Source organism: Lathamus discolor, chromosome 24, assembly GCF_037157495.1.
Source record: "Lathamus discolor isolate bLatDis1 chromosome 24, bLatDis1.hap1, whole genome shotgun sequence".
Lineage (NCBI taxonomy): Eukaryota > Metazoa > Chordata > Aves > Psittaciformes > Psittacidae > Lathamus > Lathamus discolor.
In genome coordinates this window covers 538,814-560,332 of record NC_088907.1, presented here as the reverse complement: position 1 = coordinate 560,332, position 21,519 = coordinate 538,814, and the positions used below count along the sequence as shown (strand labels likewise).

The following is a 21,519-nucleotide window of genomic DNA, read 5'->3' as shown; positions in this document are numbered from 1 at the left end:
AGCACAGGGCTCACAGAACAAGAGCAAATCCCCTCTGAGCTGTTTAAACTCCTTCAGTCCCAGGGAAAACGGGGAACAAAAAGGGATTTTTCTCCCCCACCTCTGGGTATTTGCTGAATGGAAACGTTCTGAGCTGTGATACGAAACCCAATTCCCCCCCAAGCAGAACGGGGCTGCAGCGGGTTCAGCGCTCCCGCGCTTGCCTTGGCTCTGACACCTCCCCTTAGCTCCAGCCCCGTCCACCTTCAGCCCCATGCAGGGGCATCGCCTCCCTTTGCTCCGCACTCACCCCATCCCCACACAACCTGCACGCTGCGTTCCAGCACCAGGGCAGGGACACAGCAAGAGCCACCCTCCCATCTCATTATTCCTGCCCCTGGAGCAGCCTGAAGCCATGGCCAAGGGAAGAAATCACAAAGCTCTTCCCGTTCTGCAATTCCCAATAAATCTCCGTCTGCATTAGTCACTGTGCCAAGGGAAGGAGATGAATGGCTGAGACTCCCCACTTCTGCTCTGAGCTCAGGAACAATACAAGCGTGATAAAGGAACCGGCCTCCCTGAGCATCTTCCCACCTCCCACCATGGGCTCTGCTGGTTCCTTTCCAGCTCAGTGCTTTTTCCATGAGAAAATGCCCTGGGAAACGGACTCTTCAATGGGGGAGGACTTTTGTCCATGATGCCCTAAAGCAGAGTCATCAAATGCCTTTCCTTCCAGGCAGGAAAAGGGAATCTTCCTAAGACAGCAGAGGAAGCCCCTGGAGCTGCTCCTTGGCCCAGCCCATCCCATCCCATCAGTTAAAGTGCCTCCAGAAGGCAAATGAACACCCAGCATCTCCATGGGGTTGAAGTTACCTGGAGCATGACCCCTGCATCCTCCGGCAGGGCAGGGAGCTCTGGAAGAGCAAAGTCCAGTGGCTGGGAATCGAAGAAAGCCCAATTGTGGCTGCAGTTTGTAAAGGGAGCAAGAACCCTGCGGTGCTGAGCCCGGCACTGGGCAGCAGCACCAGAGGGACGTGGAGCTGCTTGAGCGAGGCCAGAGGAGGCCACGGAGCTACTGCGAGGGCTGGAGCAGCTCTGCTCTGGAGCCAGGCTGAGAGAGCTGAGCTGGGGCAGCCTGGAGAAGAGAAGGCTCCTGAAGGGGAGACCTCAGAGCAGCTCCAGTGCCTAAAGGGGCTGCAGGAAACCTGGAGAGGGGCTTGGGACAAGGGATGGAGGGGCAGGACAAGGGGAATGGCTTGAACCTGCCCGAGGGGAGACTGAGATGAGCTCTTAGGCAGAAGCTCTTCCCTGTGAGGGTGCTGAGGCGCTGGCACAGGGTGCCCAGAGAAGCTGTGGCTGCCCCATCCCTGGCAGTGCTCAAGGCCAGGTTGGACACAGGGGCTTGGATCACCCTGCTCCAGTGGAAGGGGTCCCTGCCATGAGCTTTAAGGTCCTTCCCAACCAAATGAGTCTGATCTTGATTCTCATTCTTCTCACATCCGACATGTTTCACTGCTGCTGGAACACTTGTTAAAAAGAAATCCCAACACTTTCCCCACTCAGAACACGGGAGTGAAACCTTGGGCATGGAATTGTGTTGGGTTCTTAAGGCAAACAGAAGTGACTAAAGAGGATTAAGGATGTAATTCTCCCCTTATGAGGACTCACTGAAGAGACAAGAGCTTCGGTCAAATGGGTTGTTTAGTAGGACTCCAAATGTACACACAAGTGAGCAAAGGGCTCCTGGTGCCACCAGCTCCACGTCCAGGGGTGCACACAGGAGATGTGCACGAGGGGACTCACAGCAAGTGCCTGCCAGCTCAGGGGAGAGCTGCAGAGGTCCAGTGACCACCACCCAGGCAGAGCCGTGCTTGTGCCGCACCTTGGGCCATGTCCTGCTCCGTCGGGTCAGGCCCCAGCTCCAGCAGTCGCTGCCCTGATGCTGCTCGCGGTCCATGAAGGCTCCTGCCACGGCTGGGGGACGCTGCAGCCGCAGCAGCAGCACAGGAACACCCGGTCCTGCTCCAAGTGCAGGGGCTGGGGCTGTGGAAGCTCCGGATGAGGCCCCCACGTTCACCGCCTGCTGCTGGACCTGGGTGGTGCTTGGGAGCTCTCGGTGCTGCGGCCGCGGAACCCCGAGGCTGTGACCTCCTCCAGGAAGCTGCCAAAGCAAAGTGAAGGTGAGCAGGGAGCGGGGCAGCTCCTCAGCCTACACAGAACACAAGGGCCTCGAGCCCTGCGAGGACACCAACGGGAGCTCCACAACCGCAGCGCTCTGGAAATCTCTGCGCCAGGGAGTGAGGGTCCCCAGAGCAGCAGCAAAGGGACCTCGGCTCAGGACTCATCTTCCCACTGGCAAAGGCAGCGTCCCGGGAGCGGTCCCTCAGCATCAGGCCCCGCTGGTGAACAAAGGCAGGAAGAGCAACTCCAGGCTGCGTTTGCTGCTCCCCCTCAGCCTTCCTGCGGGGATGATGAGGCAGGAAGAGGCAGGGTGGAACCCTCCTGCTGAGGCATCTGTGCCATGGCACAGCCAGGGCAAAGCAGCCCCTTGGGTACCCTGGGGCACTGCCCAGCTCCTCAGCCTCACCTTCCTCCCATCCCCAGCCTCTTCAGAGCAGCTCCAGCTCTAACTGAGCCAAACAGAAACCTCTGGCACTGCCCATTCACTCAGCTGCATCCCAAGGAAGCTTCCAGGCAGCACAATGCCAGAGCACACGCTCAGCTTCATCCCAGTCCCTGCAGGACTTCCCAAGGGAACTTCAGGGATTCTGGGGGCCAGCCCCCACTGAATGGCTCAGTTTGAGACTTAGGCACAAGTCTGACCTCTAAAGCCAAGCGAATGGCTCAACAAATGAGAATCTACAACAGTTCAGTGTGAGCCCAAATCTGCTTCCAGTCCTGTTCCATCCCTAGGAGCAGAGCCAGGTGAAGCACTGACAGTTTGGGAAGTCCCGTTCTGGAATGCTGTGGTGCAGCTCAAAAGCCTTCTATGGACATGGCTGAAGTCACCAGCCCTGAGACAACCCCTTTGGCAGCAACGCATCTCAGCTGAATGGGGCTGGCCTTGTCTGGAGCACAAACCAAGCATCCCCTCCTGCTGCTGGTCCAGCTCTGAGCTGCTGGAAAACAACCATGGAACCCTGGAGAGGTTTGGGTTGGAGGGACCTTAACCCCTTTAGGCACTGGGAGCTGCTCCAAGGTCTCCCTGCAGCCTTCTCTGCTCCAGGCTGAACCAGCCAGATGCAGAACCTGCATGGGAAGGCCCTTGCTGTGGTGTGTCCCGAGGTTTCGTTCCATGTGGTTTAGAGCATCCCTGCTCGGTATCTCCACCAGCAGAGTGAAGGAATGAGTCAACCTAGAGACTGGTCGCATTGCCAGAGAAACCAGCCTCCTGGTAACATCAGAGCCTATGTGGGAGCATTGCTGTGGCTCTGCAGAGCCTTCAGCTGCCTCCCGAGCTGCAGCCCTGGTGCCGGTGGCTGCAGTGAGGGAATGCCATGGGACACAGCTCCGCTGGGAGCCACTCATCTCAGCTTCTCCGGCTGCACACGCACAGAGAGGTTCAACCCTGTGTCTTGCCCTGGGGATTGGATCAGAACCCCCAGAGCATGAGCTGCAGGTCAGGGAGGGGATGCTCCCCCTCTGCTGCGTGAAGGCGAGACCTCAGAGCAGCTCCAGTGCCTGAAGGGGCTGCAGGAAACCTGGAGAGGGGCTTGGGACAAGGGCCTGTAGGGACAGGCCAAGGGGAATGGCTTTAACCTGCCCAAGGGGAGACTGAGATGAGCTCTTAGGCAGAAGCTCTTCCCTGTGAGGGTGCTGAGGCGCTGGCACAGGGTGCCCAGAGAAGCTGTGGCTGCCCCATCCCTAGCAGTGTTCAAGGCCAGGTTGGACACAGGGGCTTGGAGCATCCTGCTCCAGTGGAAGAGATCCCTGCCATGGCTTTAGACAGGCTTTAAGGTCTCTTCCACCCTAAACCATTCCATGTTCTCACCACCACTAGAATCACGCATTGTAGGGGGGCTCAGCTGGTTCCTAAGGGGGGTTCAGGAGCACTGCCTGTGCTGGTCACTGTGATCACAGCAGTGGAGCCATCCCTCCTCCAGCTCCATTTGAAGGCATTCCTCAGGCATCCTAAGTTCCTCACAGGGAATATCTTGCTGTTCTTCCCCAGAATCCCAGGATCCCACAAGGAACATGTGAGCACCCACTACTGCATCCCAGCTCCAGCTGGGAATGCCCCTGACAGGATGAGTATCCAACCACCTGCAGGACCTGACCTGATGGCTCCATCTCCAACCCCTCCCTCTCTGTGTAGGGAGGAGGACCTGAGGCTGGTCCAGCCTCCCCTCTAGAGGCCAGTACCCAGTGAGGGCTGCACCAGCGCAGGGCTGACTCTAACTGGGTAAGTGGGTCAGGCTGGGTATCCCCTTGGATTAGCCACAGCAGCTCTGTGCTTAACCTGTGCTCTGGCTGAGTCAGCCCCATGCACCAGATGTTGATCCGCTTCCTCCTCCTCCTCCCAGGCTTCCATTTGTGGTGGATTATTGACCATGGTTTAACCCTTCCTCCTCCATACCCAGCAGAGGCTCCTTGAATCCCATTTTCTTTGGGAAGCAGAGGGAAGCTGGAGCCACTGGTTCCAGCTGCCAGCCTGGAGAAGGGAGCAGTTAGAATCAGGGAATCCTGGAATGGTTTGGGTGGGAAGGGACCTTAAAGCTCATCTAAAGCCATAGCCAGGGACACATTCCACTAGAGCAGGTTGCTCCAACCTGGCCCTTGTGTCCTAACTCCCCCAGTAATCCCCTGGCCTCCCTCTAATGAACTGTTGCTTATTCCTGCAGGATTAGGGTTGATATGTCACCATAAACAAGGAGATTGTTCTATTAATGCTCTGAGCAGCCCATGTAAGCACACTAATCCCCTGCTTTCATTGTTCTTACCCATCCAACTTCAATTGTGCTCAACATCTGTGTTGGGAGGGTGCAGATGGCTTAAGGGGTATCCATTCTGCTGCTTCACAGAGCAGGAGACCCCGCAGGCCTCTGGAGCTGGTTATGGTGGCAGAGCTGGGGCAGCTGATCTGGTTAAGGACCGTCTGTATTGGCCTGTGTGTCACTGAGTTAAAGTGGGGGTGAGAAATACTCTGGGTAGGGATGGGAGATGAACCATGATGTGTTTGTAAAGGTGCCAAGGTGGGAGCAGGTTGGACCTGAATCACTCTGTGACTCCATAATTCCATGAAAATCCAGGATTCCTCCCATGAGACACCTGGGTCCTCCCTCCCTTTGCTGCACTGTGGTTTTCACTCCATGGACAGGGACCCTCTTTGTGTCCCAGGTGCCCCAGGCGAGTCACTGCTCTGCCTGCAGGAGCTGCTCAGGCCACACTTCCCTTGGGAAAGGCTTGAGGTCACTGACTCAGATATTCCATTATCATTCCCGTGGCCTCTCAACATCTCATTCAAACCCACCAGAGAAAAGCAAATCCCTTGGGACAGGGCTGTTCCAGTTTGGAGTGGGACCCATCCTGGCGTTCCCAGGCAGGACCTTGTTGTCAGGCCTAAACCAGCACCAGCCTTTGTTTGTTGCCCACTCTGAAACGCAGATTTTGATAGAGTCTCCTTGTTCTTTCTGGAACTAATTCAGAGGCTGCACCAAAACATGGTCATGGGAGAAGCCCTCAACTGACTGATGCTCATTTCAGCACAAACCTAACGAGGTGGAGCCCAACAACAGAGCTGCAAACCACAGAATCCCAGCCTGGTTTGGGTTGGAAGGGACCTTAAAGTTCATCTAAAGCCATGGCAGGGACCCCTTCCACTGGAGCAGGATGCTCCAAGTCCCTGTGTCCAACCTGGCCTTGAGCACTGCCAGGGATGGGGCAGCCACAGCTTCTCTGGGCACCCTGTGCCAGCGCCTCAGCACCCTCACAGGGAAGAGCTTCTGCCTAAGAGCTCAGCTCAGTCTCCCCTCTGGCAGGTTAAAGCCATTCCCCTTGTCCTGCCCCTCCATCCCTTGTCCCAAGCCCCTCTCCAGGTTTCCTAGAGCCCTTTTAGGCACTGGAGCTGCTCTAAGGTCTCCCCTTCAGGAGCCTTCTCTTCTCTAGGCTGCCTCAGCCCAGCTCTCTCAGCCTGGCTCCTACGCGAGCTGCTCCATCCCCATGGCCTCCTCTGGACTTGCTCCAGCATCTCCGTGTCCTTCTCACATGGAGGCCCCCAGACATGCACTAGCACTTGAGCTCCATCAAGCAGGAGAGACAGCCCCTGCTCAGAGACCGGGTGCACACAGACAAAGGACAAAGCTGCCCAGGGTCACCACCCGCCCAACAGCAGAGCTGGGGCAGGCACCCAAAGCTCCAGCCACCATGGCTCAACCCTCCTGCTCACCCCAGTGCTTCCCTTCTCCTTACATCACTGCAAGGCCAGCACCAGGCAGGCTCGCATTGATGCTGGTTCAAGGTTGATGCAGGCTGATGTCAAAAGCAGCCTCCAAATGCACTGGGAGACTATGAAGTGATCCGAGTGGATCAGAACCAGGCTGTTCTGTGTCCCTGCAAGATGACAAGAGACTTCACTTGTCTGTTCTGATCAAAGAGCAGCCAGTACATCTGCTCATCTCCTCTCCTTACTATTTCTAGGCTTGGCTACAACAGGATTTGGTTCAAAGGCTACTTTGTGAAGCAGAAGGTCGAGCAAGCTGGGTAATTTGGGCAGGAATCAGTCGATATGTGGGCTAATACAGACTTGCCTTTGTAACCCAGTTCAGAAAAGCAATTTACTTCTGGGTTAGCATCAGCTCCAACCATCTGACATGAAGCTAAAAGGGCTGATTTCAGAGCAGACACTGTGAATCTGGAGGCTTTGGGCATTTTAGGATGATAGAAGCCACTGGATTTCCTAGTGAGGGACTTCAGCTTCCCATTACAGGCCTGTGCTTTGGGGTGAAGCTCTCCTGCCACCCCAGCCCAGGGCAGCTGCTGCACAACAGCTTCTCTCCCAGCACCTGGGTGTCACCAGCTCTGTGCTGCAGCACATGGGGGAGATGCCACATTCCTGCTGTCACCCTCCCTCTGACACCCCACTGGCCACAGCCACATCCTTAGGGATGTGGTGGGAAGGAGCAAGAGTTCATCCTCCTGGGCTTGGCCATCAACAAGCTGTGCTGACAGAAAGCAACCTCCCCTTAGCTCACTCAGGTATACTGGGGTCAGGGGACGTTGTTTGGACTTAGAAACACCAGATATTTCATAGGGAATCATGGAACCACAGAGCGGTTTGGGTGGGAAAAGACCTTAAAGCTCATCTAAAGCCACAGAGCAGGATGCTCCAAGCCCCTGTGTCCAACCTGGCCTTGAGCACTGCTAGGGATGGGGCAGCCACAGCTTCTCTGGGCACCCTGTGCCAGCGCCTCAGCACCCTCCCAGGGAAGAGCTTCTGCCTAAGAACTCATCTCAGTCTCCCCTCAGGCAGGTTAAAGCCATTCCCCTTGGGAAGGCATTCCATACTGACAGGAGCTGGAACATCCCAGACACAGGGACTGAGGAGATGAGTGAAGCTCAGTGTGGTTCGTGCTCAGGTCCTGGAGGGATTAAGCCCTTACAAATGTCTGGCCTCCCAGGAAAGGCAACTGGAAGCACACAGCATTTTGATAAGGAAAGCTCTGTTCTCCAGGGAGCGATGCAGAAGACACAGCCAATACTCTGCAGGCTGGTGGGTGGCAGACAGCCTGCAGTGGAATCACAGCACTTGAACTAATCATAGGTACCTTCACTGCTAGCAAATGCACTTCTCCAGACTCCACCAGGAGCAATGAGAGCACAGTCAGGTCTATGCAGGTTTGAATCCCCGTGTGTTGCACCAGCTTCTCATTCAGAGCAGAGTATGTGGTGACTTATAGGCAGGAAAACCCACACACATCTGCTTCCCTGCCCTTGAACTCCAGAAAACACACATTAAATCTTCAACCTGGTGACGTTAAACCTTCAGCTTGGTGATACATCCCTCAGGCAGAGTGAGCAGAGCTGGGCTTGGACTATTTACACACATCTCAAGCGGGATGAAGATCCCTCAGGAGCTGCAAATTCCTGCTCCTGTCAGCAGAATCCAGAGTAAAGAACCTGGGGTTACCTCTTGGTGTTGTGGATCGTGGTCCCACCAAGCACCACGCGGACGCCCGGGTTGGTGCGGTTCAGGTTGTAGACAGTCAGTGCCTCCTCGTAGGTCGCCCCTCCAATGATGAACACGATGATATCCTGGGGCCTGCATCAAGATGCAACCATGGAGATGGGATCAGACAACACACAGGGATCAATCCTGCCCTCCCCAGGCACTGCTGAGGCAGCAATCCTGAGCACTTCCCCCCCCATCCCAGGAGTGACGGCACCGTGCAGCCCATGAAATCACTGCTCCAGCACTGTATCTCCTAAACGTTTACGCAAGGTGCACGCGGTCCTCACAAGCCTCCTCAGCAGCTCCCACTCGCTGCATCCCGCGGAGCTCCTCCATGACACATCCCCAATGTTTAATGCATGAGCCAGACGCTGGGGAATCAAGAGCAAGTCGGGAGTCACCCAAGGACAGCAGCGATGCTCCAGCCCTCCCGGGCTCGGTGTGAAGGGCACAGCTCAGCTGCAGGGTGCTGTTACCCTCCCTGGCCAGCCTACAACCACTGGATGGCAGAGGGAAGCAGCATGAGGGGAGAGGAGGGGAAGGAGAGAAGTGCCTTTGCACAGCACAGCACAAACCCAGCCATATGCTGTGCACATTCTGCCTTCAGAGGAAAGCTGCAGCTTCCCCGCAGCACACTCCCCAGCCTCTGAAGTTTTCCACTCTCAGGGATGTGCTTGCAACCCCTAAACCCACTCTGCTGCCATCTACAAGCTGAGAGAACCGTTCCTGCAGGATCTCCAGTGTGGATCTCATCCAAGAGAACCATTCCTGCAGGATCTCCAGTGTGGATCCCATCCTGTCACTCATCTGCTGGAGTCAGAGCAGTCAAGTTTCTTCCCAACAAACCTGCTGCAGCCTCAAAACTCCCTTCTGCTTTCCAAGCAGGTACCTCTAGAACACAACCACTGTGGTGGTGGAAGCAGCAGCTTCATCTGCTCTGTGTAAGCTTTGCATCAGTGACAAAGCACATAGAGCATGAGACTGGGATGACCCTGCAATGCACCTAAACTTTTCTTCCTCCCTGCTGAGAAGCCAACCTGGGCATCCCAGGGATGAACATCAGGGAATGTGGCTTTGGGGCTCCTCAGATGAGATCCCAGTTTAACAGCTGAATATTCCAGCACTTCACACAGGAGGAAAAAGCAACTTCCTTGAATAACCAGGAGCCAGAGTTTTGCGTTAGAAAACATCCATGGAAAGCAACCCATGCTAAAGAGGAGCTGGGGGATATGATTCAGAACAGGACTGCTCTCCCTGTCCTCCAGGGCAGTGTGTGTGAGCTCAGCTGAGAAAGCATCCAGCCAAATGGCTCCACATTCCATGCTGCAAGCTGCTGCTTCCAAAAAAGGAGACCTGATCCTCAGTGCCTGAGGGAACACCTCACCCATCCCTTCAGCTGGATGTCAGCCAAAGACATGTCCGAAGGGTTCCAAATGCTTCCTCTCCTCAGGCAGTCAGCAGGAACACTCACCTTCACAAGATCATGGGCAGAAAGACTGCGTCCAGCCATAGAATGCCGTAAACTAGATGAGGAACTAGCTCTAACCTGAGCTGTGATGGGCCTTTAGACAAGGGAACTTCCTAAGCCGTATCAATAAGCAGGTAAATAACCGTGGTAACCTGGGAGAGACACAGGATGAGCTGAGCCCGGATCCCCAAGGACCTTTTCTTGCTGTTTCCCAGGCTGCTGCCTGGTCCTGGCCCTGGAGGCCCCCGGGCTGGTTTTAAGTGGAGCAGTGACACTGGTGGGCTGGGTGCAAACCTGCTGCTCACAGACCTAGCAAGGTGGAAGGGACTGCAGGCTTGAGGGATACAGGACCAGGATGATGCTTAACAGTGGGAAACAAAGGAGAAGCAAAAGGAAGCAGAATTCCTCACTGCTCTCTCCTAGGAACCCTGCTCAGCGCTTTGCAAAGAGCCCCTTTCCTTCCCGCTGAATCCGGACCAGGAGCTCTTCCTCCCTTTCAACAACGACACGTTTAATACAGCAAGAACGAAGTTCAAAAGAATCCTTTCCAATTCTTTGCTGCTCAGGGAACTGCTTTCCTTTGATCACAAACCACAAAGCTTTGGGCCTGACCAGGCTGAACTCCTGCCACTCACTGCAGCACCAGCCTCTGAAGGCAGCGCAGCCCTGCTTGCCTTGGGCTCTCCTTTATCACACCAGCTTTGTGGAATGATGGAATCCTCACTCAAATTAGGATTCCTCACTCAAAGTGGTCTGGCACTAAGGCAAAACCAGCAAATGGGCTTTTGCTTCCAAACCTGCTCGCTGAAACCTGGTTTAGATGAGCTCCCATCTTCATGGTATTGAATAGTCAGAGATAATACGGGGCTGTGGCCCCCACTTTATGTAGCAGGTAAAGACCAGACCCTAAGGTATTTAGGTGCCTATTTTTGGTCACTTGGGAGTTACAAACCCTCATTCTATCAGCTCCCATGTCTTAAACCCAACCAGACCTCCCATTCCCACCAGGAAATAATCCTCCTAACACAGAAACAACCCTCGCAACCACATGCCCTTAGGCTGTGGATCATTTTGCAGACATCTGAGCCAGCAGCAGCACCACCACTGGACCCAGCCACTGTCCCAGGACCAATCCCAGCCCATAGGAAGACCTTGATGAATATAAAGGAAGAGTTTGGAAACTCTGCCTTTGCATTTTGGGATTTACTTTAACAAAAGTAGGGCATTCCCACCTTTTAGCTAAGAGACCGCCTGTGGGGAAGGGAGGGAGGTGAATGCTCCCTCTCCCTTCATTCAGCTTCTGGTTTCCTTCAGTTTGAAGTAGGAATTAACCTTTCTTTGCAGGTTATTTGGAGCAGGATTCTCAGGGGCAGGTTCCTGGGCCCCTTTACCAGAAACATTTCAAGAGGAAATGAAGTGAAAGAGCTCAGGAAAAGGGAAGGAGGAACTGAAAAGAGAAGTTAGAGGCAGAAGAGCATCATTGTTTCTGGTTAGCTCAGGCTGGGGGTGCCTGGATGCAGTTCCTGCTGTTCTGCAGGTCTCAGCTCGTATCTACCACCAACTGCATCATCGGCCTCTTCTGGCTGGGCTGAAACCCATCTCACCCAAGGGCTGGCCTCAAGGACAGTGGCTCTGTTGCTGTTCACACCTATCAACCCCCCCAGCCACCCTACCCAAACCCCACATTTGATGTTAAAGGGAACATGCGGAGCAAGGCAGATGGGCTTTCTTTCTGGTCTACTAGGGCCATACTAAAGGAATTCTCGTCTGACTGCAATTCCTTCTTATTCAGGACTAAAATGACATTGGCAAAGATCCAGGGAATCTCTGGGCTGATTCTCACCACAGATCACCTGAAGGAAGCAAAGCAATGGCAGGATCTCCTCCTCTAAGGAAACTACCACCGGGAGATTCATTCCCAGAGAGGAAACTGTGGTGCCAAAGGAGGGATTTGTCCCAAATGCTGTCCGAGGAGGACTTGTCCTCTTCCTGCGGATTCAGTGCCCTCACTCTGAGGCCTGTATTTACCTCTTATGACTCCAGTGACAGCAGATGAGCTGAGCTTCTGCAAAGTCAGCTAGAAGCAGCCAGGGCTCTTTTCAATCCCTGTTATTAGCCATATTCAGCAAGATCCTGTTCTCCTCAGGAATAGCAACTGGCTCAGAAGGGAGAGCTTTGCAGTTGGACTATTTTTGGGACTCTCCAAATAAACACCAGATGGCATGGACTGAAGTTAGGGGGCACATTGGAATCCAGCATGTGAACATCCTGGCAGCAACGGCTCCATCCTTTACCTGAGCCCTTACAATGGCGATGTCACATCTTGGCCAGCAAGAAAAAGACAACCTTGATAGTCCTCTCCTTGGGAATACAAGAAAGACCTACACAATGAAGCCATTTCTCTGCCAAGCCTAAACCTTGTTCAGCTACAACAAAGCAAGTGGCCACACTGGAAGGAGCTGCTGTTAGTTCCAAGCTGTGCCCCAACAGGCCCCACATACCTGTCACGGAGAGTGTTGGGACCCAGATAGGGATATTGGCTGTCCTTGAGCTTTCCTTTGATGAGCTGATCTAGTGTCTCCTGCAGGAGAGGCTGGTGCTGGGTGTACACATTCTCAACCCCCTGCAGTGTGAGAGAAGCTCTTGTTAGGAATTCATCCAGCAAAGGCAGCAAGAGAAGACAGAAGGTGGGCAAAGGCAGCATCAGATGGCTACATCATGTGTTCACCACCAAGCTCCAGCAACTAGCTCCCATGGGCTTCAATGAGAATTATGCCTTCAAAGCCCAACGCACTTCCTGGTGCACCTCTGACATCCCTGCTCTGTAAAACAGCCATCACTTCATCCAGGTCACATCCATACCTTCAGTCCTTTGAGGAACTGCTTGGTGATGGCTACAGCATCCTTAGGACTGAATAGGTCACTGCCTCGGACCCGTTTCCCTCCATACTCCACAACAGCAGACACCAGCTGTACAGAGAGAGGCAAAACCAGACCCGTTATCCTGGGAAGCAGCTTCCAGGCAGTTATTGTCCAGTGAGGCCCAATGCAGGTACTGGAATAACAACCAAGGAGTCAGGGAGATTGCTCGCGCACAGATAATGCAGCAGAGAGGCAAGGAGGGAGAGGAGAAGCATTCCCCATACCCACTGAGCAGCCAGTGTGCGTGACACTGCCTGCAGGAGGAAAGGGGCTTCATTTCCATAGTCTGCTGCAGTGAGAGCAGCTCTTCCAGACAATGTGACATCATCCTGCTTCTCCTCCTCCTCTCCAGCTGCTCCCTACACTTGCCAAGCCACCCTCTCCCTCCCAGCCCAGCTCCTTTTGCAGTCTCCAGAAGTCCCTATTCAGCAGGAGAAAAAGGGTGGGGAGGTAGAGGGGAAGGAGGAAGGCAGCATGTCCCAGGCCCTGTTTACCTGCCACAGAGCCCTGCACACTGCTACCTCTGCGTTATCCTTCATGGAATCACAGAATCACCCAAGTTGGAAATGACCTTTCAGCTCATCCAGTCCAACCCTTACCCCAGCACTGCCAAGACCACCACTGCCCCATGGCACTGAGGATGTGTGAACACTTGCAGGGACGGTGCCTGCAGCCCTGCCCTGGGCAGCCTGTTCCAATGCCTGAGCACCCTTCGGGGCAGGAATTGTTCCTCAGCTCCATCTAGACCTGCCCTGGTGCAGCTTGAGGCCGTTTACTCTTGTCACTTCCTTTGTCCATAACACCTCTCACTTTGGAACTGGAAATTCAGCCTTTTAAAGGCTGAAACTCCTGCAGGCCCCAGCCAAGCTCCGGGGTGTGGTGCTATTCAACAAGAGCTGTGTTCAACCAACCAACTCCACTCCCATTACTCAGAACCAACCCCCCCCCCCCGGTGCTGGGTGGCATCAACAGGAGGTGAGCAGCAGGGCAGGGAGGGGATCCTGCCCCTCTGCTCTGCTCCAGGAGAACCCCCTGCAGCACTGGGTGCAGCTCTGGTGTCCTCAGCATAAGGACATGGAGCTGTTGGAGCAAGTGCGGAGGAGGCCACAAGGATGAGCAGGGGCTGGAGCAGCTCCCATAGGAGCAAGGCTGGGAATGTTGGGGCTGCTCAACCTGAAGAAGAGAAGCTGCGTGGAGAGCTCACAGCAGCTCCCAGTGTCTGCAGGGGGCTACAAGGATGCTGGAGAGGGGCCTTTATCAGGGACTGCAGCGACAGAACAAGGGGTGATGGGTTCAAACTGAAACAGTGCAGATTTAGGTTGGAGATAAAGAAGTTCTTCCCTGGGAGGGTGCTGGGACACTGGAATGGGTTGAATGGAGAAGCTGTGGCTGCCCCATCCCTGGCAGTGCTCAAGGCCAGGTTGGACACAGCGGCTTGGAGCAAGCTGCTCCAGTGGAAGGGGTCCCTGCTCATGGCAGGGGTTGGAGCTGGATGAGCTTTAAGGTCCCTTCCAACCCAACCCATTCTCTGATTTCCCAGCCTGAGCCCTGGTCCATGCAGCTGGAGCAGAAGTGCAGCCCTTACCTTACGGTACTTGTCGGCCACTCCCCTGTTCCTGAGCTCTGTCATCAGCCCGGGCAGGCTGTTGCTGCTGTGGCGCTCGTAGTGCAGGGCATAGAGCATCACCAGGCGGGCAGCATCCAGCTCCGTCACCTTGGGGTTCTGCAGCAGGCGCCGCACATTCTGCACCAGGACAAGGAGCAGCATTAGCACAGAGGCCTCCAAAGGACATGGGGTGAGGCTAACAGCAAGCCTGGCAACCGAGCTGCTCCCGGGGGCGTGCAGGGGGAGTTACACAGGGCCAGAAGCAACACAAGGTTTAAGGGAAGTACAACAGAGTACAAGTTACTTTGGGCTCTTTTCGTGAAGCCTTGTGAAAGGGTTTAGATTCACAGATTCAGCTCTAGATGCTGTCATTTGTTTGAGTAGTTCCAAAACTCCAGGTTAAAATCCTGGCTCTCAGGAGGATCCACAGGAATTTTACCTTGGTGCGGACAGGAATCCACCTGCAATGGGATGGAGGGAGTCCCACAGAGACTCTGGCTGCTGGCAGTGCAGTGGCAATGCCTATGGAAGCAGGAAGAGTGTGAAACAGAAAAGCTATTGTCCCTCTGAGGAGATGGGCCTCAAACCCTCCCATTCAGCTCCAAGGGCTCATGTACTATGTCAGGATTAATAAGAGACCAGGGCAGAAGAACCAAAATGTGCTGGGGCCATCACAGGAACGACAGTTGCTGAAGTTACAGCAGGGGGGGAACAATTCTGCCTTTATTTCATGTACTGGCTTATTCTCCATTGTGTCTGTGGCCTTGCCCCTTCCACTGCCATTAGGAGACTGCAAAAGGGAGCAGCCTGGGGCAGTGCAGCTACAGAGATTCTGATTCTTATAGAGAAAGAGCCCACACTCCAGAGTTTTGCATTTATTTCCTATGGCTGCTACATGTTTCCAATCCATCTCAGTTAGAAATACAATGGAGCCCTTTAGGCAAGTGGCTGCGAGTAAACTGCAGGCAGCTTCTCTGCTTTAAAACGGCACAGATACCAAGCTAGTGCAGATCAAGACCTCAATTAGCCCCAAGGTGAGCTCCAGGAAGCACCCTGCCAAGCTAGGGCAGCACTGGGTGCAGGCTGACCTGCCTGGGGCTCTGGCCAGTTCCCAGCTCTCCTCCCCACAGTGCTGGTAATGCACCAGCATCATCCCACAGGCTCACATCACCCCTTTCTCCAACGAATCAGAGATAAGTCAAGAACAGACAAGAGAAGACCAACATTTCCAAATTGCTCTCCAAAGCCAAGCCCCTGTATTCCAACACTAATGCTCTGTGCATTGCCAATACCAGGTCACAGCACAAACACCATGGGCTGGTGAGTTAGAACTCAAAACGTCTGACTTTGAAACTGCAAAAGCTTGATCTAGAAACGGCGACAGAGCAGGAGAAGCTCAGAGGTTGTGTTCAGCAAATGCGTTTGATGGTTTGAGTCCCACTCCAGTACTTAGTCATCTAAACCCTACCAAATATAAGCTATGGAACAACATCTCTATGCTCACAAGTGTCTGTAGCTGCAATGACTTCACCAGGCCTGGACTGATTCACATCAGCTCAGGAGCTGGTAATAGATTACAGCACTTCAAGAGTCTAATATTATCTCCTCTAGCCACCCACTTGGAGCACAGAATAACAAAGCTGACATGGATTTCAAGGCTGTTGGAGACACTAATCTTTATTTTCTAGGCTAACTGTGTGAAAGAGTCCATTATATGGTGGAACTTCTGCCTTAGCTACCAAACATGAAGGAACTGGTTTTAATGCCCAGTTACTGGTTGAACTCTGCTGCACCACAGTCACACCAACACTGCTCTTTGCTCTGAGTAGGCAGCAACCACAATCCATCACTGCTGTCAGATACTAGGTCAGGTCATGGAATCCAACCAGCCAGCATGGGATCAAGACTTCAGTCTATCCTCAGCTATAACAGAAGCCTCTGTTAGGCTTTTTCAGCCCCCTTTGCCACAGAAATCTTTTCTCTAAGAGGCTTTAAAATACATTTTCAAAGAAACAGGTAAAAAAAAAAAATAGGTAAGAAAATAAAAGGAAAAGGTAAAAGGCAGCTCCTCAAATGATAGCCTGGTTTAGATTCCATTTCTCCTCCCCAAATCCAAGCCTCTGAACAGGGTTGTTTCCCTGGTGCCTGCCAGAAGCCAGCTGACTGCATACAATGAAGGAACGCTGCATTGTGAAATGGGAAGGCAGAACTTGCAAAGATGCTTCTCAAGCCAGTTATTAACTATGATTCATCCCTAGCTGAACCGAACAGGGAGGAGAAGAGTCATTCTCCCGTCTAATGGACCAACCCTGCAGAATAGCTGCAAGCAGAACTCCCACTGACTTGCAGTAGCAAACCCCCATCAAGAGGGGAGGTCCAGGATCAAACCAGCTTGGTTCAGACAAAGGATCAAGACAAGGAGCCCGAGGTACCTGGAGAGCACTGGAATGGTCATTCTGGCACGCCAGCTCCTGCTCCACCTCCGACACCTCCAGCAGGTTCCGCTCAGCAACCAGGCGTGAGAGCTCCCCCACCACGGTGACGTGCTTGGACACCGTGCCCGACATCTTCTTGAACTGAGGGTAGTTCTCCACGAATGCCTGCCATAGGTAAGGCAAAACAACTGCCCTTCAGGAGGAAAGAGACTCAGCAACAAGCTGCTCGGCATTACAGAATCCCACACTGGTTTGAGTTGAAGGGACCTTAACGCTCATCCAGTTCCAACCCCCTGCCATGGGCAGGGACACCTTCCACTAGAGCAGCTTGCTCCAAGCCCTATCCAGCCTGGCCTTGAACACTGCCAGGGATGGGGCAGCCACAATCAATCCAAGCAAGACAAGATGTAGGGCTCTGGGGTTCCAGCAAGCTCTAAGGAGCGGCTTAGGAAGCAGGCAGGAGGAGCAGTGGCCTATGGAAGCGTGTGGCCTTCAGCAAAGAATCATTGTAACCAACACAGCACAAAAAGGAGGTTCCCACTCCCCAGAACAGGCACACCACAGAAATGTGAGCACTTGGCACTGGTGGTGAGGGCTGTCAGTGCACAGAAAGTGGTGACCTGCAGGATTCTGCAGTGCATATCCAGTCAGTTATGTGGAGATTGTCTGTACCTTCATATCTGCTATGGATTCCAGCTTCTGCTGCTCCTTAGGTTTCCTCCTCTGGAAATCCTCCATGAGGTTCTTGATGTTACTGCCAATCTCTGCGAAGTTCAGGTACATGTTCTGTGTGGAACAAGACAAGGAGCTGACAGAGCTATTCCAACACGAGTCCTGATGCAAGCAAACAAGGTGGCACTTGGACACTGCCAGGGATGGGGCAGCCACAGCTTCTCTGGGCACCCTGTGCCAGCGCCTCAGCACCCTCACAGGGAAGAGCTTCTGCCCAAGAGCTCATCTCAGTCTCCCCTCTGGCAGGCTAAAGCCAGTGAGATCCCACTAGGAACCTACATTGGCGTAGAACTCATCGTTCTCAGCAGACAGCACCACCTCCCGGAGGTCTTTGCTTATCCCCGGCACGCGGGAGAGGTCAATGCGGTTGTTGTTAATCCCCAGCAGCTCATGAACCATGGCCTGGTACGTCCACTAGCAATGAAAGAGAAAGGCAAATAGCAGAGACACCCTCCACTAGAGCAGGCTGCTCCAAGTCCCATCCAACCTGGCCTTGAACACTGCCAGGGATGGGGCAGCCACAACCAATCCAAGCAAGAGCAGAGTGAGTGTGTGGATGATCCAGCACCTCAACCCCAGGAGCCCATCAGCTATTAACATGTGCCCTTGCCCAAGAGTGAGCCGTTCACCTGGTTCAGGAGAGGGGTGATGGCATCATCAGAGCGGTCCAGAATGAGAAGCAAAGGAGGGACCTCAGTGCGCCGGAAGTCAAAGAGCTCGTACTCTTTGGTGATGACTTGCTGTGGAGACAAGGTCCAAAAAGCCACTTGAGCTCATGTAGACCTGCAAAATCTGCTCTTTGCTGGGATACAGGAGAACAAAAGTGATGTCTGGTGAGAAGTAAGTGGTGCTGCTCTCTCAGGCTGCACTGCTAATGAAGGAGTAAACCCTGCTCTCAAAAGCACCAGGGAACCTACTGCAACTGATGGTGATGCTGAGGGGAAATGAGGTTCTTCAGCTGCTCTTTGGCTGGGAGCAGGCAGAGATGAGGGATGTGACCTGCCCAAAGCCATGCAGCACATGACAGAACTGATGTGAACTGGCTGAAAAAGGGGATTTCTCTCAAATAGATCAAGAGGTAGAAAAAACAAATGACATTTTAGTCCCTGCCAAAAACACTGAACATCTCTGCAGGTTCTCACCAGACCTTCACACATTCGGCAAGCCTCTTTGCTGGCTCCGAAGAGAGCTGGTACCGAATCATGGGACACTTCTTCAGGGACAAAAGCAGAGCCGTCAGCCCTTGAGTTGTCCTGGACAGCTGAGCTGGATCCCAGTTGCGACCCTGCAAAGAAAAGCTCTGTCATGGATCCACCATCCCCAAACTCTTCCTCACCTAAAATCTGATTTCTAAGCCTGAAAGGGAACTGTAGTTTGAAGGAGCAGGTACAGCAGAGGCCAAACTGCATTCCCCAGTGTCCTCTCCTCACACAGACCAGCTCCCCTCTTCCAGACCCTAAAGGGCAGCCCACCATCACCTCCGCCTGCTGTGGCTGCTGCTCTCCCTCTTACCCACACAACAGGCCCTGGGGGAACAGGAACTTTTATCCTACCTGGCAGCAGCCCAAGAGGTTGAGAGAAAAAACGTGTGGATTCACTGCAATGTAATCACCATAGAACTCCTGCCAACAGGGAAAGCAGATAGAGTCACAGAGCCTGCCAAGCCTCCTTCAGCCTCAGGGGTGCATGTCCCAGCCCCAGCCACCCAACACCCCAATCCCCAGCAATGCACAGATGTAGACTTGGATCATTTCTCCTTTCTCCAGCTGAGCCACACGAGTCCCTGCACTGCTACTGCCAGCTCCGTGCCCATCTGCCATGTACATGTTTAGTGCATGGAGCTCTTTGTCAGCACCACAGACGTGCAGCAGCCCCATGAAACGCAGGCAGCAGCAGAGCCAGGAGTGGCTCTGAAGGCTGCAGGGCAGGGAGGAACAGGGGAGTTCTTCTCCCTTTTAATCCACACCTGTGTTCATCTCTTCTCCCATGGGAGGCTGCTGCAGCACTGCTGCACACTGTTCACGCTGTTCCAGAGCCACATTGCCACACCTGAGCTTCTACCTTGTGTGGTCACTTTGCTGCTGCTTTTGGGATAGAAGATCTACTGAAAAGAGTCAAAACAGTCCCAACTCACCTGAACTTCAGCCACAACCTCCTGTTCGTCAGCCTCAGCTAAAGACTTGACATCACTCTTACTGATCACGTTGCTGAAGTCTGGAAGAGAACAACGGGGAGAGAACAGTCAGGCTCCGTGAGGGACATGGAACACACAAGAACACCATGGAATGCTCTCGCCAGGCTTTCCTCTGGCAAAACAGCCCAAAGCAGCAGCACCACAGCCCCTCTGGCAGCACTGCAGAGCGGCAATGACATCTAGAGGCCACTTCAGCTCATCTCCCAGAATATCATCCTCTGGGACCACGGCTGGAGGACTTCCCTGCAGCACAAAACCTGCTGAAGCTGTTCTGCTTCGTGTTTATTTGCTTCATAACTTGTACCTGCTTTCATTTGTGCTCCTCCTATCGGAGCAAGCAGGGACGGGCCAAGGGGAATGGCCTTAATCTGCCAGAGGGAAGACTGAGATGAGCTCTTAGGCAGAAGCTCTTCCCTGTGAGGGTGCTGAGGCGCTGGCACAGGGTGCCCAGAAAAGCTGTGGCTGCCCCATCCCTGGCAGTGCTCAAGGCCAGGTTGGACACAGCGGCTTGGAGCAAGCTGCTCCAGTGGAAGGGGTCCCTGCCTGTGGCAGGGGTTGGAGCTGGATGAGCTTTAAGGTCCCTTCCACTGCAACCCAGTCTGGGATTCTACACTTCTACGATACAGATGTGGGACAATGGGGCTGCTCCCATGGACAGGCCTTTACTAAAATGCTAAGAACATGTGGATTCTAGTTTTCACGCTGTTTAAGTCACCAAATTCTATTAGTGAAGGGTACATGGCCTTGAGATAAAATAAATAAACTGAAGCAACTCATAAGAGATCTTTACAAAGCAACACCATAAATCTGCATTCCTCCCATGCAACTCAGCCCTAAACATTTTTGGATTTTAATGCTTCACGTTGTTCTCTGGCAGGTTAAGGCCATTCCCCTTGGCCTGTCCCTACAGGCCCTTGTCCCAAGCCCCTCTCCAGGTTTCCTGCAGCCCCTTTAGGCACTGGAGCTGCTCTCAGGTCTCCCCTTCAGGAGCCTTCTCTTCTCCAGGCTGCCCCAGCCCAGCTCTCTCAGCCTGGCTCCTATGGGAGCTGCTTCAGCCTCGCAGCATCCTGCACTGCAGTCAGCGCCCCTGGGCAGCACCGCTGCCTCCCTGGAGGGCAGGGCACGCACTCACAGATGAAGTAAATGCTGTACTTGGGCCTCCGCAGCTCCTGGATGAGGAACTCCACGTTCTCCTGCATGAAAACAGCAGCAGGGAGAGGGCATTCAGGAAACGCGGTGTGCGAGGGGCCGGGGCTGGCCCGCACCACCCCCGTGGGCAGGGCCCTACCTTGGTGGGCCGCAGGAAGCAGATGGCCTTGAGGTGCTTCATGGGCTCCCTGTTGGCGGAGTCGAGCCGCTCGAAGAGGTACACCTCCTTCTGCAGGATCTCGGACTGCGTGTACACCATGCTCACCACGCCGGTCTGCGGGCCGGAGGAGCGGCGCCCGTCACCGCGGGCCGCGGATTGGGCCCGCCGCGCCGCTCCCTACCCGGCCCCGCCGCTCACCGTCTCCCGGTCCATGAGCAGCACCTTCATGCCCGGCCCGCTGTCCTCGATCATCTTGGACACGTACTGCTTGACGGCCAGCACCGCGTTCATCCCGGCTCGGCTCGGCTCGGCTCCGCTCCGCTCGGCCCGGCTGCGCCCCGCTGCCCGCTGGGAGCTGTAGTCCGGCAGCGGGACAGCTGCGCGGAGGGGATACGCACAAGGACTTCAACTCCCAGCAGCCACCGCGGAGCCTCCCTCGGGGCACCCGGAACCTACCTCAGGGGAGCCCGGCCCGGCCCCTGCGCCCCTACCCTGGCCCCGCTGAGGGCGGCTGCTTTGGAGCGGTTGCAGCCCCGCCGCCTGGTGTGGAAGTTGGGGAGCTTAAAGCTCGTGTAAAGCCAGGGGCAGGAGGAGCTGCTCCAGGTGAGCCGGGAGCCCCGGGGGGGCACAGGGAAAAGGCACTTCACTGGGGTCACATCCTGAGTGGGGGGGAGGAAAACCTGAAGCCAGCTCTGCAGCGCGGCCGA

The 21,519-nt window shown here is 54.4% G+C and overlaps 2 protein-coding genes across 4 annotated transcripts in view; both read right to left on the bottom strand.

Moving 5' to 3' along the window:
• Positions 1–21,519, bottom strand: part of RBM8A (RNA binding motif protein 8A) — a 130,297-nt gene that overhangs the window by 3,298 nt on the left and 105,480 nt on the right. The gene's annotated exons all lie outside the window — the stretch shown is intronic.
• Positions 1,663–21,518, bottom strand: VPS45 (vacuolar protein sorting 45 homolog). 2 transcript variants are annotated; one of them, XM_065660192.1, is made up of 15 exons: positions 21,011–21,518; positions 20,792–20,896; positions 20,636–20,696; positions 19,444–19,523; positions 18,863–18,931; positions 18,457–18,594; positions 17,939–18,049; positions 17,589–17,723; positions 17,250–17,363; positions 16,575–16,742; positions 14,122–14,280; positions 12,477–12,584; positions 12,116–12,237; positions 8,105–8,236; positions 1,663–2,140 (listed from the first exon to the last, which is right to left on the bottom strand). In XM_065660192.1, the coding sequence occupies exons 1-15, from the start codon at positions 21,101–21,103 to the stop codon at positions 2,053–2,055; spliced, it is 1,683 nt and encodes a 560-aa protein (XP_065516264.1). In that variant the 5' UTR covers positions 21,104–21,518; the 3' UTR covers positions 1,663–2,052. The 2 variants fall into 2 exon arrangements, with proteins under 2 accessions (XP_065516264.1, XP_065516262.1); XM_065660190.1 differs by having other exon boundaries at positions 20,792–20,926; positions 21,011–21,515.

What these genes read in the sequence shown, in the direction of transcription:
- VPS45 (XM_065660190.1), bottom strand. Translation starts at nt 21,103, where the DNA reads ATGAACGCGGTGCTGGCCGTCAAGCAGTACGTGTCCAAGATGATCGAG. An exon ending in TGGCCGACAAGTACCGTAAG is followed by an intron (nt 12,585 to 14,121) that starts GTAAGGGCTGCA and finishes CTCTCTGTACAG; the next exon opens with CTGGTGTCTGCTGTTGTGGA. An exon ending in AGTTCCTCAAAGGACTGAAG is followed by an intron (nt 12,238 to 12,476) that starts GTATGGATGTGA and finishes CTCACACTGCAG; the next exon opens with GGGGTTGAGAATGTGTACAC.